At 37.5% G+C, this 11991-nt stretch overlaps 1 protein-coding gene across 1 annotated transcript; it reads left to right on the top strand.

The window, feature by feature from the left end:
* Positions 1–6528: 6528 nt before the first annotated feature.
* LOC128223382 (iduronate 2-sulfatase-like) lies at positions 6529–8028 on the top strand. The gene has a single exon (XM_052932662.1). It carries the CDS (start codon positions 6529–6531, stop codon positions 8026–8028), a length of 1500 nt encoding a protein of 499 aa, XP_052788622.1.
* Positions 8029–11991: the final 3963 nt, after the last annotated feature.

The following is an 11991-nucleotide window of genomic DNA, read 5'->3' as shown; positions in this document are numbered from 1 at the left end:
CAGACTTTGTTTATTTAATAAACATAAAATGATCAGTGTGTATTTAAGTCATAATTATGTTAAAATAAACAAAACAACAATATCAAACAAATGTTAACAGCGATGTTTTTGAGAATGTGTTTATAGACAATCATATTTGAGCTTCCTAGCTTGAACGTCTTAGTACAGAAAATAGCTTATTATATTAACAAAGGTTTCTCATTAGAATTAAGTTATGCTATAAATTTGAACATACTTAAATTTCTTATACAATATCCTTGGATATAAGTATGTTGACTGTGAACAAACTAAAACAAAATGGAACTCATTTCTATATCATTTAAATTACAGAGAGGATATTTTTTCTTATTTTGTCTGGTTGTTGTGTCAACCTTTTTCTATAGCTAAATTATGGGAGGACAGTATAAGCTTTGCTGACGTATTTCTGTACTTTACATTTGCAATAAGTAAAATGTAATTTCAAGTTTGAAATATGTGTTTTACTTCCTTATACAAATCAATCATGGTAAATATCTCTTGATCTATTTCTAAACATGGGGAAAAATGCGTTTATATTAACAAAATCTGGAAACAGTCAAACGTCCACAAACCTTAAGATACCTAATTATTTACTGCTGATTAATAGTAAGTATTGATCTTGTTATTTTGTTCTGATAAAACTATTACAACTTTTCTCATTGGTTAATTTAATAATATGTTTGATAATACATGTACGAATATGATGCTCAATATACGTAATTAGTGCAGCGCTTTACATTAAGCACCCGATTGCAAAACTTTTTATGTACCCTTTCTATTACCTCGGACTTAATATAACCCTATACTTCTGAGTAACAGTTTAAAATACTAGTAGACAAAACAATAGAGCGCAGTGCCTTGTCAGCCAGTGTATCAACTACGAGCATAAAGGATCCCCCATTAGAAAAACACCGTGATATAAATACTTAACATAAAGAGCTATATGAGGTGTTCAATTTTACTTGGAATATGTTAAGAGGACATTTTACTTCAAGTTATAAAGTTGCATTGGAAAATCAGCATCTTGCCTTTGACCATTTAGAAATGGTACATGTATAAACAATTAAACATTGTACGTTTGGCCAAAACAACAAATGTCATTCATACAAAATTTCAATAATATCTGTTTAAATATAAATTACATAAAATACAATAATGAGCATCGTACTGTTTAACATCTAAACAAAGTATATAATATAGCTTAAGTTACCGAATCGTACATACATGTACACATATTGTCGAAGTTTGGTGATGATCAGACATAGGCGTCTTGAGTAAGAGCGCGGACAATTTACATGTAGTGGACAACTCCCGCTGCATGTGAATCCTTTAGGAAGATTGCGTCCACAAGTTAGTCTTTGCATAGTCAATTTTACAGACTTGTATAAAGTTGCTCGAGAACATTTATTTGTATACTTTAAGAGAGAAATCGGCCATTTATCTAGTAAGAAATTTGGTACAATACTAATTGTACTTTATATTAAACTGATAATTATAATACTACTAATAATAATAAGAGAGCGTAGGCATAACAAAAATACAGATTAATTAGGAGACAAAATTACAACAAACAATTCTAAGAAATATTTGTTTTGATGTATCATTTTCACCACAACTCGTTCTGTATTATTGTCGGTGGTCTGCCCCAGTAAGATTATTAGTCTTGATATACTGTTTGACAAAGTGCACATCAGGATAAAATCCTGGATAGAGCTACCCTTGTTCTTTAACCAGCACCCGTGTATAGTACATTCAAAAGGGACGCCCGTTTAACGTCCCTCCAAGAAGTCGATTATTTTTGTTAGTTCTGAGGCGGGGGATCATACCTGCGACCTCTGGATTGACAGTCAAGTGTTGTACCACTAGACCACGGAAGGTCTATTGGTGGGTAGTCTCTATATACACGAACACGACAAGAAACGCTGCAATGCGTCGGAACCAGGTTTTCAATGATTGACAAAAGAATTTCAGCCTCTGTTGTGAGATTCAGTTTCAAGTGTTATTTTTTCTGACCAATAGGGTTCCAAACGCAATTTCATGAAATATCTCCATAAACGCTTTCTACATACCAAGTTTGGTCACAATATATCAACCGAAAATATGATCCGTTTCAACCGTGTTTCTATTTTTAGTAACAGTGAACATGACCTTGACCCTATGGACCCATAACGCAATCCATTGTAAGGTCTCCATAAACCATTCATTGTTCACAATTACTCAACCGTAACTAAAGATATTTCGTTTCAACCGATTTTCTATTTTTAGTAACAGTGACCCTGACCTTGGATATTGGGCCCCAAACGCAATCCCATAAAAGATCTCCATGAACTCTTCCCATACACTTGATTAGTCACAATATGTCAACCACAACTAAAGTTATGAAGTTCAACCGTTTTTATATTTATAGTAACAGGGACCTTGACCTTGATCGTAGGGGCCTTATACGCAATCCCATGAAAGTTTTTCATAAACTCTTCCTATATACCAAGTGTGGTCACAATATCTCAACCGTAACTAAAGATATTTCGTTTCAACGTGTTTTTTTCTTCTTCTTTTTTTAGTAACAGTAACCTTTACCCTAGGGGCTCCAAAGCCATCACATAAAAGGTCCCCATAAACCATTCCTATATACCAAGTTTAGTCATAATATGAAAAGTTATCCAGTTTCATAGGTGAGTTTGACGCCGCACGATACATGCCCGCCAGCCCGCCCGTCCGGAGAACGACGTAAGTCATTCAAATAACAGGTTTCAGTATGTGAAATACTGGTTAACAATGACGACGACGAGAACAATACCAGCAACATGAAGTAATACTTTGATACTTAGGATTAATGCACGATTTAGCTGACCATTTTTAATAAGATGTAATAGTGTTATTATGATTATTTCATGTATGTACCAAATTTAACAAATTAGTAGTTTGACACTTATTATACATGCACGATTTTTCATGTTTTTAACAAGATGTTATATTGCTAGTATGTCATTTTATACCAAATTTAACAAATTAAATGTATTTTTGCAATCAAAAATAACTATGTATCGGGCAATTACACAACAGACGTCATATCGGTTAAAGTACATAAATAAAATAATAACTTTTCAAAATGTATGGTTATAAGCTAGGTCGCATACTTAAAGGGAAACTCAACTGTTTAAATACAAATTGTACTTAATAATAGTGATTTGAATTTTCATAGGATTCAGCTGTAAACTCTTATTTAAACGGTGTAATACTGCTGATTAGCAAATGTGCTAAACATTTTTTTAAATTATTTGGCAGGGCTTCCAGTAAGACTAAAAAGGTATATATCATTTGTTCACACTTTGTCCTGAATCGGAGTCCTATGGAGGTATATATCATTTGTTCACACTTTCTGGGAAATCGGAACCCTATGGGGGAATATATCATTTGTTCACACTTTCTGGTGAATCGGAGTCCTATGGAGGTATATATCATTTGTTCACACTTTCTGGGAAATTGGAACCGTATGGGGGTATATATCATTTGTTCACACTTTCTGGGAAATCGGACCCTTATGAGGGTATATATCATTTTTTCACACTTTCTGGGTAATCGGGCACCTATGGGTGTATATATCATTTGTTTACACTTTTGGTGAATAGGACTCCTATGGAAATGTATATCATTTGTTCACACTTTCTGGTGAATAGGACTCCTATGGAGGTATATATCACTTTTTCACACTTTCTGGTGAATAGGACTCCTATGGAGGTATATATCACTTGTTCACACTTTCTGGTGAATAGGACTCCTATGGAGGTATATATCACTTGTTCACACTTTCTGGTGAATAGGACTCCTATGGAGGTATATATCACTTGTTCACACTTTCTGGTGAATAGGACTCCTATGGAGGTGTATATCATTTGTTTACACTTTTGGTGAATAGGAATCCTATGGAGGTATATATCACTTGTTCACACTCTTGGTAATTAGGACTCCTATGGAGGTATATATCACTTGTTCACACTTTCTGGTGAATAGGACTTCTATGGAGGTGTATCTTATTGTTGGGACCCCTATGGAGGTATATATCATTTGTTCACACGTTCTGGATAATCGGACCCCTATGGAGGTATATATCATTTGTTCACACGTTCTGGATAATCGGACCCCTATGGAGGTATATATCATCTGTTCACACACTTTCTGGAAAATCGAAGACATATGGAGTGTTGTCGGAAAATAATAGAAAACACGTTAGGTCGACTTGTGATATTAACTCAATATGTTGACATAAATTTTGTCGACAAATCATATTAAACACGTTATGTCGACTTCACAAAATGAGGTCGACATAGCATGTTCAACTTGTCTTTTCAACACAAATAAAGTTGAAATTTCTAATTAACAAGTAGACAGGTCGTCATAATTTTGCAACCTGCATGTGTAATAGCTCGTCACGTCGACCTAAAATAAGTCGATAAGACTTCATGATCACTTCATCAGTATATACGGCATATGCATCCATATAACATGATCACATTATCAGTATATACGGCATACGCTTCCATATAACATGATCACATTATCAGTATATACGGCATACGCTTCCATATAACATGATCACATTATCAGTATATACGGCATACGCTTCCATATAACATGATCACACCATCAGTATATACGGCATACGCTTCCATATAACATGATCACATCATCAGTATATACGGCATACGCTTCCATATAACATGATCACATCATCAGTATATACGGCATACGCTTCCATATAACATGATCACATCATCAGTATATACGGCATACGCTTCCATATAACATGATCACATCATCAGTATATACGGCATACGCTTCCATACAGCATGGTCACATCATCAGTATATACGGCATACGCTTCCATACAGCATGGTCACATCATCAGTATATACGGCATACGCTTCCATATAACATGATCACATTGTCAGTATATACGGCATACGCTTCCATATAACATGATCACACCATCAGTATATACGGCATACGCTTCCATATAACATGATCACATCATCAGTATATACGGCATACGCTTCCATATAACATGATCACATCATCAGTATATACGGCATACGCTTCCATACAGCATGGTCACATCATCAGTATATACGGCATACGCTTCCATATAACATGATCACATCATCAGTATATACGGCATACGCTTCCATATAACATGATCACATCATCAGTATATACGGCATACGCTTCCATACAGCATGGTCACATCATCAGTATATACGGCATACGCTTCCATACAGCATGGTCACATCATCAGTATATACGGCATACGCTTCCATATAACATGATCACATTGTCAGTATATACGACATACGCTTCCATAGTTCCCACCTTTCATGAAACGTTACTTAAAATAATAACACATCTAACATTACGAAAACACCGAATAGTTTTATCCATACACATTTTTTACTTCAAATAATGCATTTGTATAGTCGCCAGTATATGGGCCTTTAAATCCTCTGTTGTGAAGTATTTAATCATGTTGTTCAAAAATATGTTTTTTTCAGTTTATAAAGCAGGTCGTATAATGTGAAAAGCAGGGGTTAATAAATACTAAATGTATTGAAACGGTACATTAATTCACATAAACATTGCTGTAATTGACAGTTGCCACATTGAAGTTTGTTAGCGGGGCTTTCAAAGTGCAAAAGTGATTGTGAAGGCCAATAATAAAAATGTTTCGAGGAACAGTCTTTTTCACGAGTAATACCATACATCCTTTGCAACATGTTTTTGAGTATGATACGGAGATGAGATTTTATTAGATCTTAGTACGGTACATGTTTTCGGTAAATCAGCAGGCAACCGTTATTAATTGTAATCGGGTGAAACTGACGCCACGGGATGCTTCATACAATGTATTTAAAGTTAACTGAAAGGATACAGGGGCGGATCCAGAAATTAACGTTAGAGGGGGCGTAACTTAAGGGCGTTACGGTCCGAAATGGTGCATTTTGGGCGTATTACTTTTTTCCCCTTAATGAAATAAAAAAAATAACTTTGGCAATTTGAGGAGGGGACGCCGAGGAGTGCGACCCCCCCCCCCTCCACCAGATCCACCATCGGGTAAAAGCAGGGTCGTTAGAGTAAGCGCTCTAACGAACAGGAACAACTTTTTGGCCTTTCCGAAAACGATTTAAAGATACGCCATACGCCTCAGTAAATATTACCTATTTATACACGTAGATGGTATGATCGATACGCTTTATTAGTACAGAATACATGCGCGGAGTTATTTACTGGGGCGCAAAGTGTGATTGACGTATGATGTTGCGCCTCAAGGGTCAGCCAGGCATATAAAAGGTCTTCAACTGCAGTCGCAATCCAGTATTTTTGTATTCGTTGAATGAATATTTTGAATGTTGAAAAAATAAGAAGAAAACAACTCGCTCTAGCTACAATTTGGTATTTTGTTTTGTTGATTGACAAAATATTCGAATTGGCGTGTCGAAACTTTCACAACAGATGAGAATGGCGATTCAAGCTGTTGGTGTGCTGTTGACAATTGCCTGTGTGGTTGGCAAAATGTCTGCAGCTCCGAATGTTTTATTTATAATGGCGGACGATCTACGGCCGGAGCTTGGATGTTATTACGAGGCCGGGAGCCAGATCCACCCCAACATGTACACACCTAATATTGACGCACTGGCCGCGCGCTCACTCCTCCTGAAGCATGCCTACGTTCAGCAGGCCGTGTGTGGACCCAGCCGGACCTCCATGATGACCGGCCGCCACCCAGAAACCTCGCAGGTCTACGACTTGGACACTTACTGGCGGGACGCAGTGACCGGAAACTTCACCACAATACCACAGTATTTCAAAGACAAAGGATACACGACCGTCGGCATGGGAAAAATATTCCATCCTGGAAGCGCATCCGGGTACAACGATCCGGCGTCATGGAGCTTGGACTATTACGACGCAGACGATAATTTTGAAAGCTCACAGCTGAGCTGGAACAATGTCAGTGATACGGTCATCGCAAACACAGGTAAAGACCTGCAAGATCAGAATGTAACCGACTATGCGCTCGACCTGCTGGACTCATTCGCGTCAACGGGTGAGAACTTTTTCATGGCGGTAGGCTTCCACAAACCTCATTTACCCTTCGTGAGCCCAGACTCCTTCTTTTCTTACTACCCAGAGAGTTCCATAGAAGATGTCACGAACCCGTTCGCACCATGGGAGATGCCTGACGACGCCTGGTTTAAGTACGCGGGCCTCCGGAAGTACGACGACATCGCCGCTCTGGGCGCCACCGGTGACATTAATACCACCCTCCCTGATGAAACAACAAAGGAACTCCGTCGGGCTTATTACAGCGCTGTCTCGTACATTGACGATCTCGTCGGGAAGATAATAAACAAAACGGAAGAGCTCAATATTGACAACAACACAATCATTGTTTTCCTGGGAGATCATGGCTTCACGCTCGGGGAACACGGGTTGTGGAGTAAGAATTCAAATTTCGAGCTGGCTACGCATGCGCCGTTGATGATCCACATTCCCGGGATGACGGACACTGGGATTGAGTCAGACAGCCTCGTCGAATTTGTGGACATCTTTCCAACGCTAGTTAAAGCGACCGGCTTCTCTGACGTAGGCATCTGTGCTTCCGGAAGCGAGTCGACCACGACACTATGCCATGAGGGCATAAGCCTCTACCCACTCATATCTAATTCTTCCGCCGAGCTGCGTTCCGCATCCTTTTCTCTGTATCCCCGCTTCAAGAAGAACACGGAGAGAATGGGCTACTCGATCAGGACCTCCCAGTTCCGGTATACGGAGTGGGTGAAGTTTGACTCCGCCACAAACACCCCGACCTGGAGCAGGAACTTTGGAACTGAACTCTACGACCATTCCGTTGATCCAGAGGAAAACTACAATGTCTACGCCGACCCGAATTACAGTAGTGACGTCACTTCCCTCAGCGCCATGCTACAGGCAGGTTGGCGTAACGCCTTAGTGTGATTATGTGGTAAAGATGACCTGCGGCCTTAAGATTGACATGTTGTTAAATAAGTTTACTATAATGTAATTAAAGTTTAATAACTAAATTTATTATATGCTTTCCGGTGGTTTATAGAGAATTATCAGTGGAATAAAAATGTTATTTCACTGTTTTAGTCCGCTCTCAATTCCAAATGAAACGTCAGCGCGCATAGCCATAGGGCTGGGTACAAATTCAACGACGTCATTTCCAAAATGTTAAGGTTTGTATACAATTTAGCGCGCTTATCTGAAATGCAACAATTTACCTTTCTACCTTTTTAGGCATATAATAAAAAGAAAAAATGTTGGTTTTAGTGTACGATTGCAATATATTTCACCTCAAGAACATCAAAAAAAATTTGAAAAAATCGTGGTTGCACTCGTGAAATATAGATTTTGGTGCTCACTCGGTGATTTATATCACGACCTTACACTGAAACAAACAATTATCCTCTATATAATATGCATTGAAATCCACTTTGCATCAAAGCATTATATTTTTATTTATTTTTTCTTACCATGTATATTAAACGTTGCCAATGTTGTTTTTGATTTTCATTTTTGAAAGCAAATCTCATATAATCAAATGTACTTTTTCATAGATAAAATGGATTAAAAACAGTTAATTGTTTCATAATATATTTGTATTAAATACGATGGCTGTCCGGAAAGTTTTGAGACCGAATTCATAAAAAAACAAACCGCACATAGGATGTATTTAAAATTTTATTAGCTTACAGTTTAATCTAATATAAACAAATCAAAGGTTTCAACAATATACTACGAAGTGAACGTATACAACAAACATTAAAAAAGTACAGGTAACAAATCACGGAGCACTTCGTAGTCTCATTGCGTCGCGTCATTTGTTTTCAAAATACGCTCCTTCTGCACGTGCGCACTTCCGGTGGCGTTCAACCCATTGCTTGAATATCTGTCCGTACCACTCTTTCTGATATCATGCCACTGTTGGTCTCACAGCGAAGCGAAGGTCCTGTAAATCTTCGTAGCGATTATCCCGTATATCATTCTTTAGCCTCAAGAAGATTGCAAAATCGAACGGAGCCAGGTCCGGGCTGTAAGGTGCGTGACTGATCCTCTCTTACCCAAAAAGGTCCATTTTCATCAAGGTCTCGTGGCATCAATGGGGAGGGGCGTTGTCCTGGTGAAAAGCAGATTTTCAACTTCGGCGTCAGGTCTCTTCTTATGTTTGGCGTTCATCAGGTCCCTCCGTATCACCTGTAGATGTGCATGCCGAATTTTAACATGTACTTGAAATGTTTATTACGGATTGCAATTTTCAGATACACTTGTAGATGTTATCACATAATTTTGCTTTAAATAAAAGAAAAGGCGCATAGCACAACTTATAATGTATTGAATTTACCCGCTCATAGTATTTTGCATTCACGTCATCCCCTTTGGTACAGCGTGCTGGAGCAACATCCCCCGAGAGTCCATAAAATAGATTAACATGTACCGTGTTGTTGATCTGGATCTTTTTGCATTGGTTGGGGGAGGAGCAGATGGATGTTTCATTGGTTGGGGGAGGAGCAGATGGATGTTTCATTGGTTGGGGGAGGAGCAGATGGATGTTTCATTGGTTGGGGGAGGAGCAGATGGATGTTTCATTGGTTGGGGGAGGAGCAGATGGATGTTTCCAAATCATAGAGAGGTGGGTTTTGTCTGTGGTTATAATTCGCTGTAAGAACCTGTCTTCCTCTCGTTCGTATCTACGGGTGAACTCTTCGGAGGCAGTTACACGGACCGCCTTTTCCTCTGTAGAGAGCAGCCTGGGGACCCATCTGGTACTTACTTTTGATGAATCGAGATGTTCTTTCATGATATTATGAACAACGGTGCTTTTTAGCTGAACGGAGTCGCTAATTTCCCTCACTGTCCACTACCGGTCTTCTTGTAACATGTCCCGGCCTGAATTTACGTCACTTTCACTCACGACTGACGGCCTGATTACTAAATAACACGCATGATTTCCGACACCAGCGCTTACGAAGTAATAAGTGACATGAATACATTGGCTGGAATTGGTGACACGACCCAGTGACGTAAGGTAAGTTAACGCCTCTATCAACATATAAGTTTAATTAGGCTTCAAAATTGTATTAAGACAAACTACTGTTGGCGCCTCCCTTTTCACGGATTCTGGTCATGTGACCTTTCCTGGTGTTCTTGGAGCCGATTCCTCGCTTAATGCTAGTCATTACATGCGCGCTTATCAGACTGGACGCTCTACAATATGAACAAGAAAGACCATTGATGCAAAGCATCAAAGGACGCCGTTTAATAGTTTATGCACTTGTTATATGTTGAAAAACAAGGAATGTCAAGGCCAACAAGCATATTATGGTGTATTGAACCGCATCTATGAAGTTCTCATAATGTTTGTAGTTTTCTGCATGACAACATAGGCAAAAGCATTGAAATTGAAGATTTTCAAGTTGAACATTTCATTAGGGGTGGGGTACATTAATGAACACGACAGAATTAGGGTGCTTGTGCACTGTACTTTTTGTCATTGCCACATACCCATATACCAAGTTTTATTTCAATACCATAAGTAGTTTTAAAGTAATGCTCTGGTCAAGAAAAAGCGGCAAAGGGCAATAATTATGTAATTAGCTTAAAAACAGCTATAGTCAGTGTGCACTGCACTTCCTCTCGTTGTGCTAAATACCATTGAATGATGTTTAATGAAATTCCAAAAAAGTAGTTTTCTAGTTATGCTTCGGACAGGAAAAGATACAAAGGGAATAACTCTTGCAATACGCTGAAATAGAGTTATTGTTCATGTACACTGCAGTTCTAATCATATAGGGGGAGGGGGCAACGTCACCATGCTGGAATGACAACTTGTAGGGAAGAATAAGTAACCTCACTCATCATGAAGAAGTGATATGAAATAACAATTCAACAATTTGTGTAGTACTTTAATAAACATTATCATTTCGTCCAAAAGTTGCAAACATAAATAGAACATAATTATTGAACTGTAAAGTTGCAAACATAAATGGAACATAATTATTGAACTGTTATATAAAAAGTGAACATTGTTTACTAGATGAAATGCATTTATAACATAACATGCCTTGTTTTTAGCTGTTTAATAAAACTAATGTTAACTTCTTCATTTACATAGTAAAGAAGAGTAGAAAATGGATGTTTTAGTTGATATTAACACAAAAACAGCATGTGTCTTATTGGACAATGGCATTTTTTTCAAATATGATAAAAATAACGCATTCAAACTGAATATGTATCAGACTATGTATGAAGGAAATAATACTATTTCTATTTTTCACAAAGGTTTTGAAATACAACAATGCACATATAAGCATAAATAGGCCAAATATGCAAAACAATAATAGTAAACAATGTGTGAAAGTGATACTGAACACTTAAAATAATTTCTTTGTGCATTAAATGAATATATACCAGAAAAGCAATACTAAATCAAGTCCAAAATGTATAATAACATGAAGAACACCCCTTTATGAATATCTTCTTAACAAATCAGAGTACATGTAAACAATAATCATTTATATCATTAGTATCAAATGTGTCCAGTTTAAAGTGTGTTTTCATTTGCATTAAATTACATTGTAATATATACCAGAAAAGCAATTATAAAAATCCTTAAATGTACAAGAAACTGAAGACAATAAAGAATAACACCCATTTATGAATATCTCCAAAACAAATCAGAGGTCACCTATATATAAAACAATAATCATTGGTATAATTAGTATCAAATGTGTCTAGTTTTGTGTGTCTGTTCATTATCTTTAAATGAGCATCTTTAAAGTGAAACTCTTATTTGAAATCAATACATATAATTGTATATATAACACACATCAAATTGAGTGAAAAAACAATATCGTTTACTGATAACAAGCTTGTCACCCTGTTTATAATAGCGGAATG

This window comes from Mya arenaria, chromosome 17 (genome assembly GCF_026914265.1).
Source record: "Mya arenaria isolate MELC-2E11 chromosome 17, ASM2691426v1".
NCBI lineage: Eukaryota > Metazoa > Mollusca > Bivalvia > Myida > Myidae > Mya > Mya arenaria.
This window is presented reverse-complemented; position numbering and strand designations above follow the sequence as displayed.

Coding starts and splice junctions, on each gene's coding strand:
- LOC128223382 (XM_052932662.1), top strand. CDS start 6,529: ATGGCGATTCAAGCTGTTGGTGTGCTGTTGACAATTGCCTGTGTGGTT.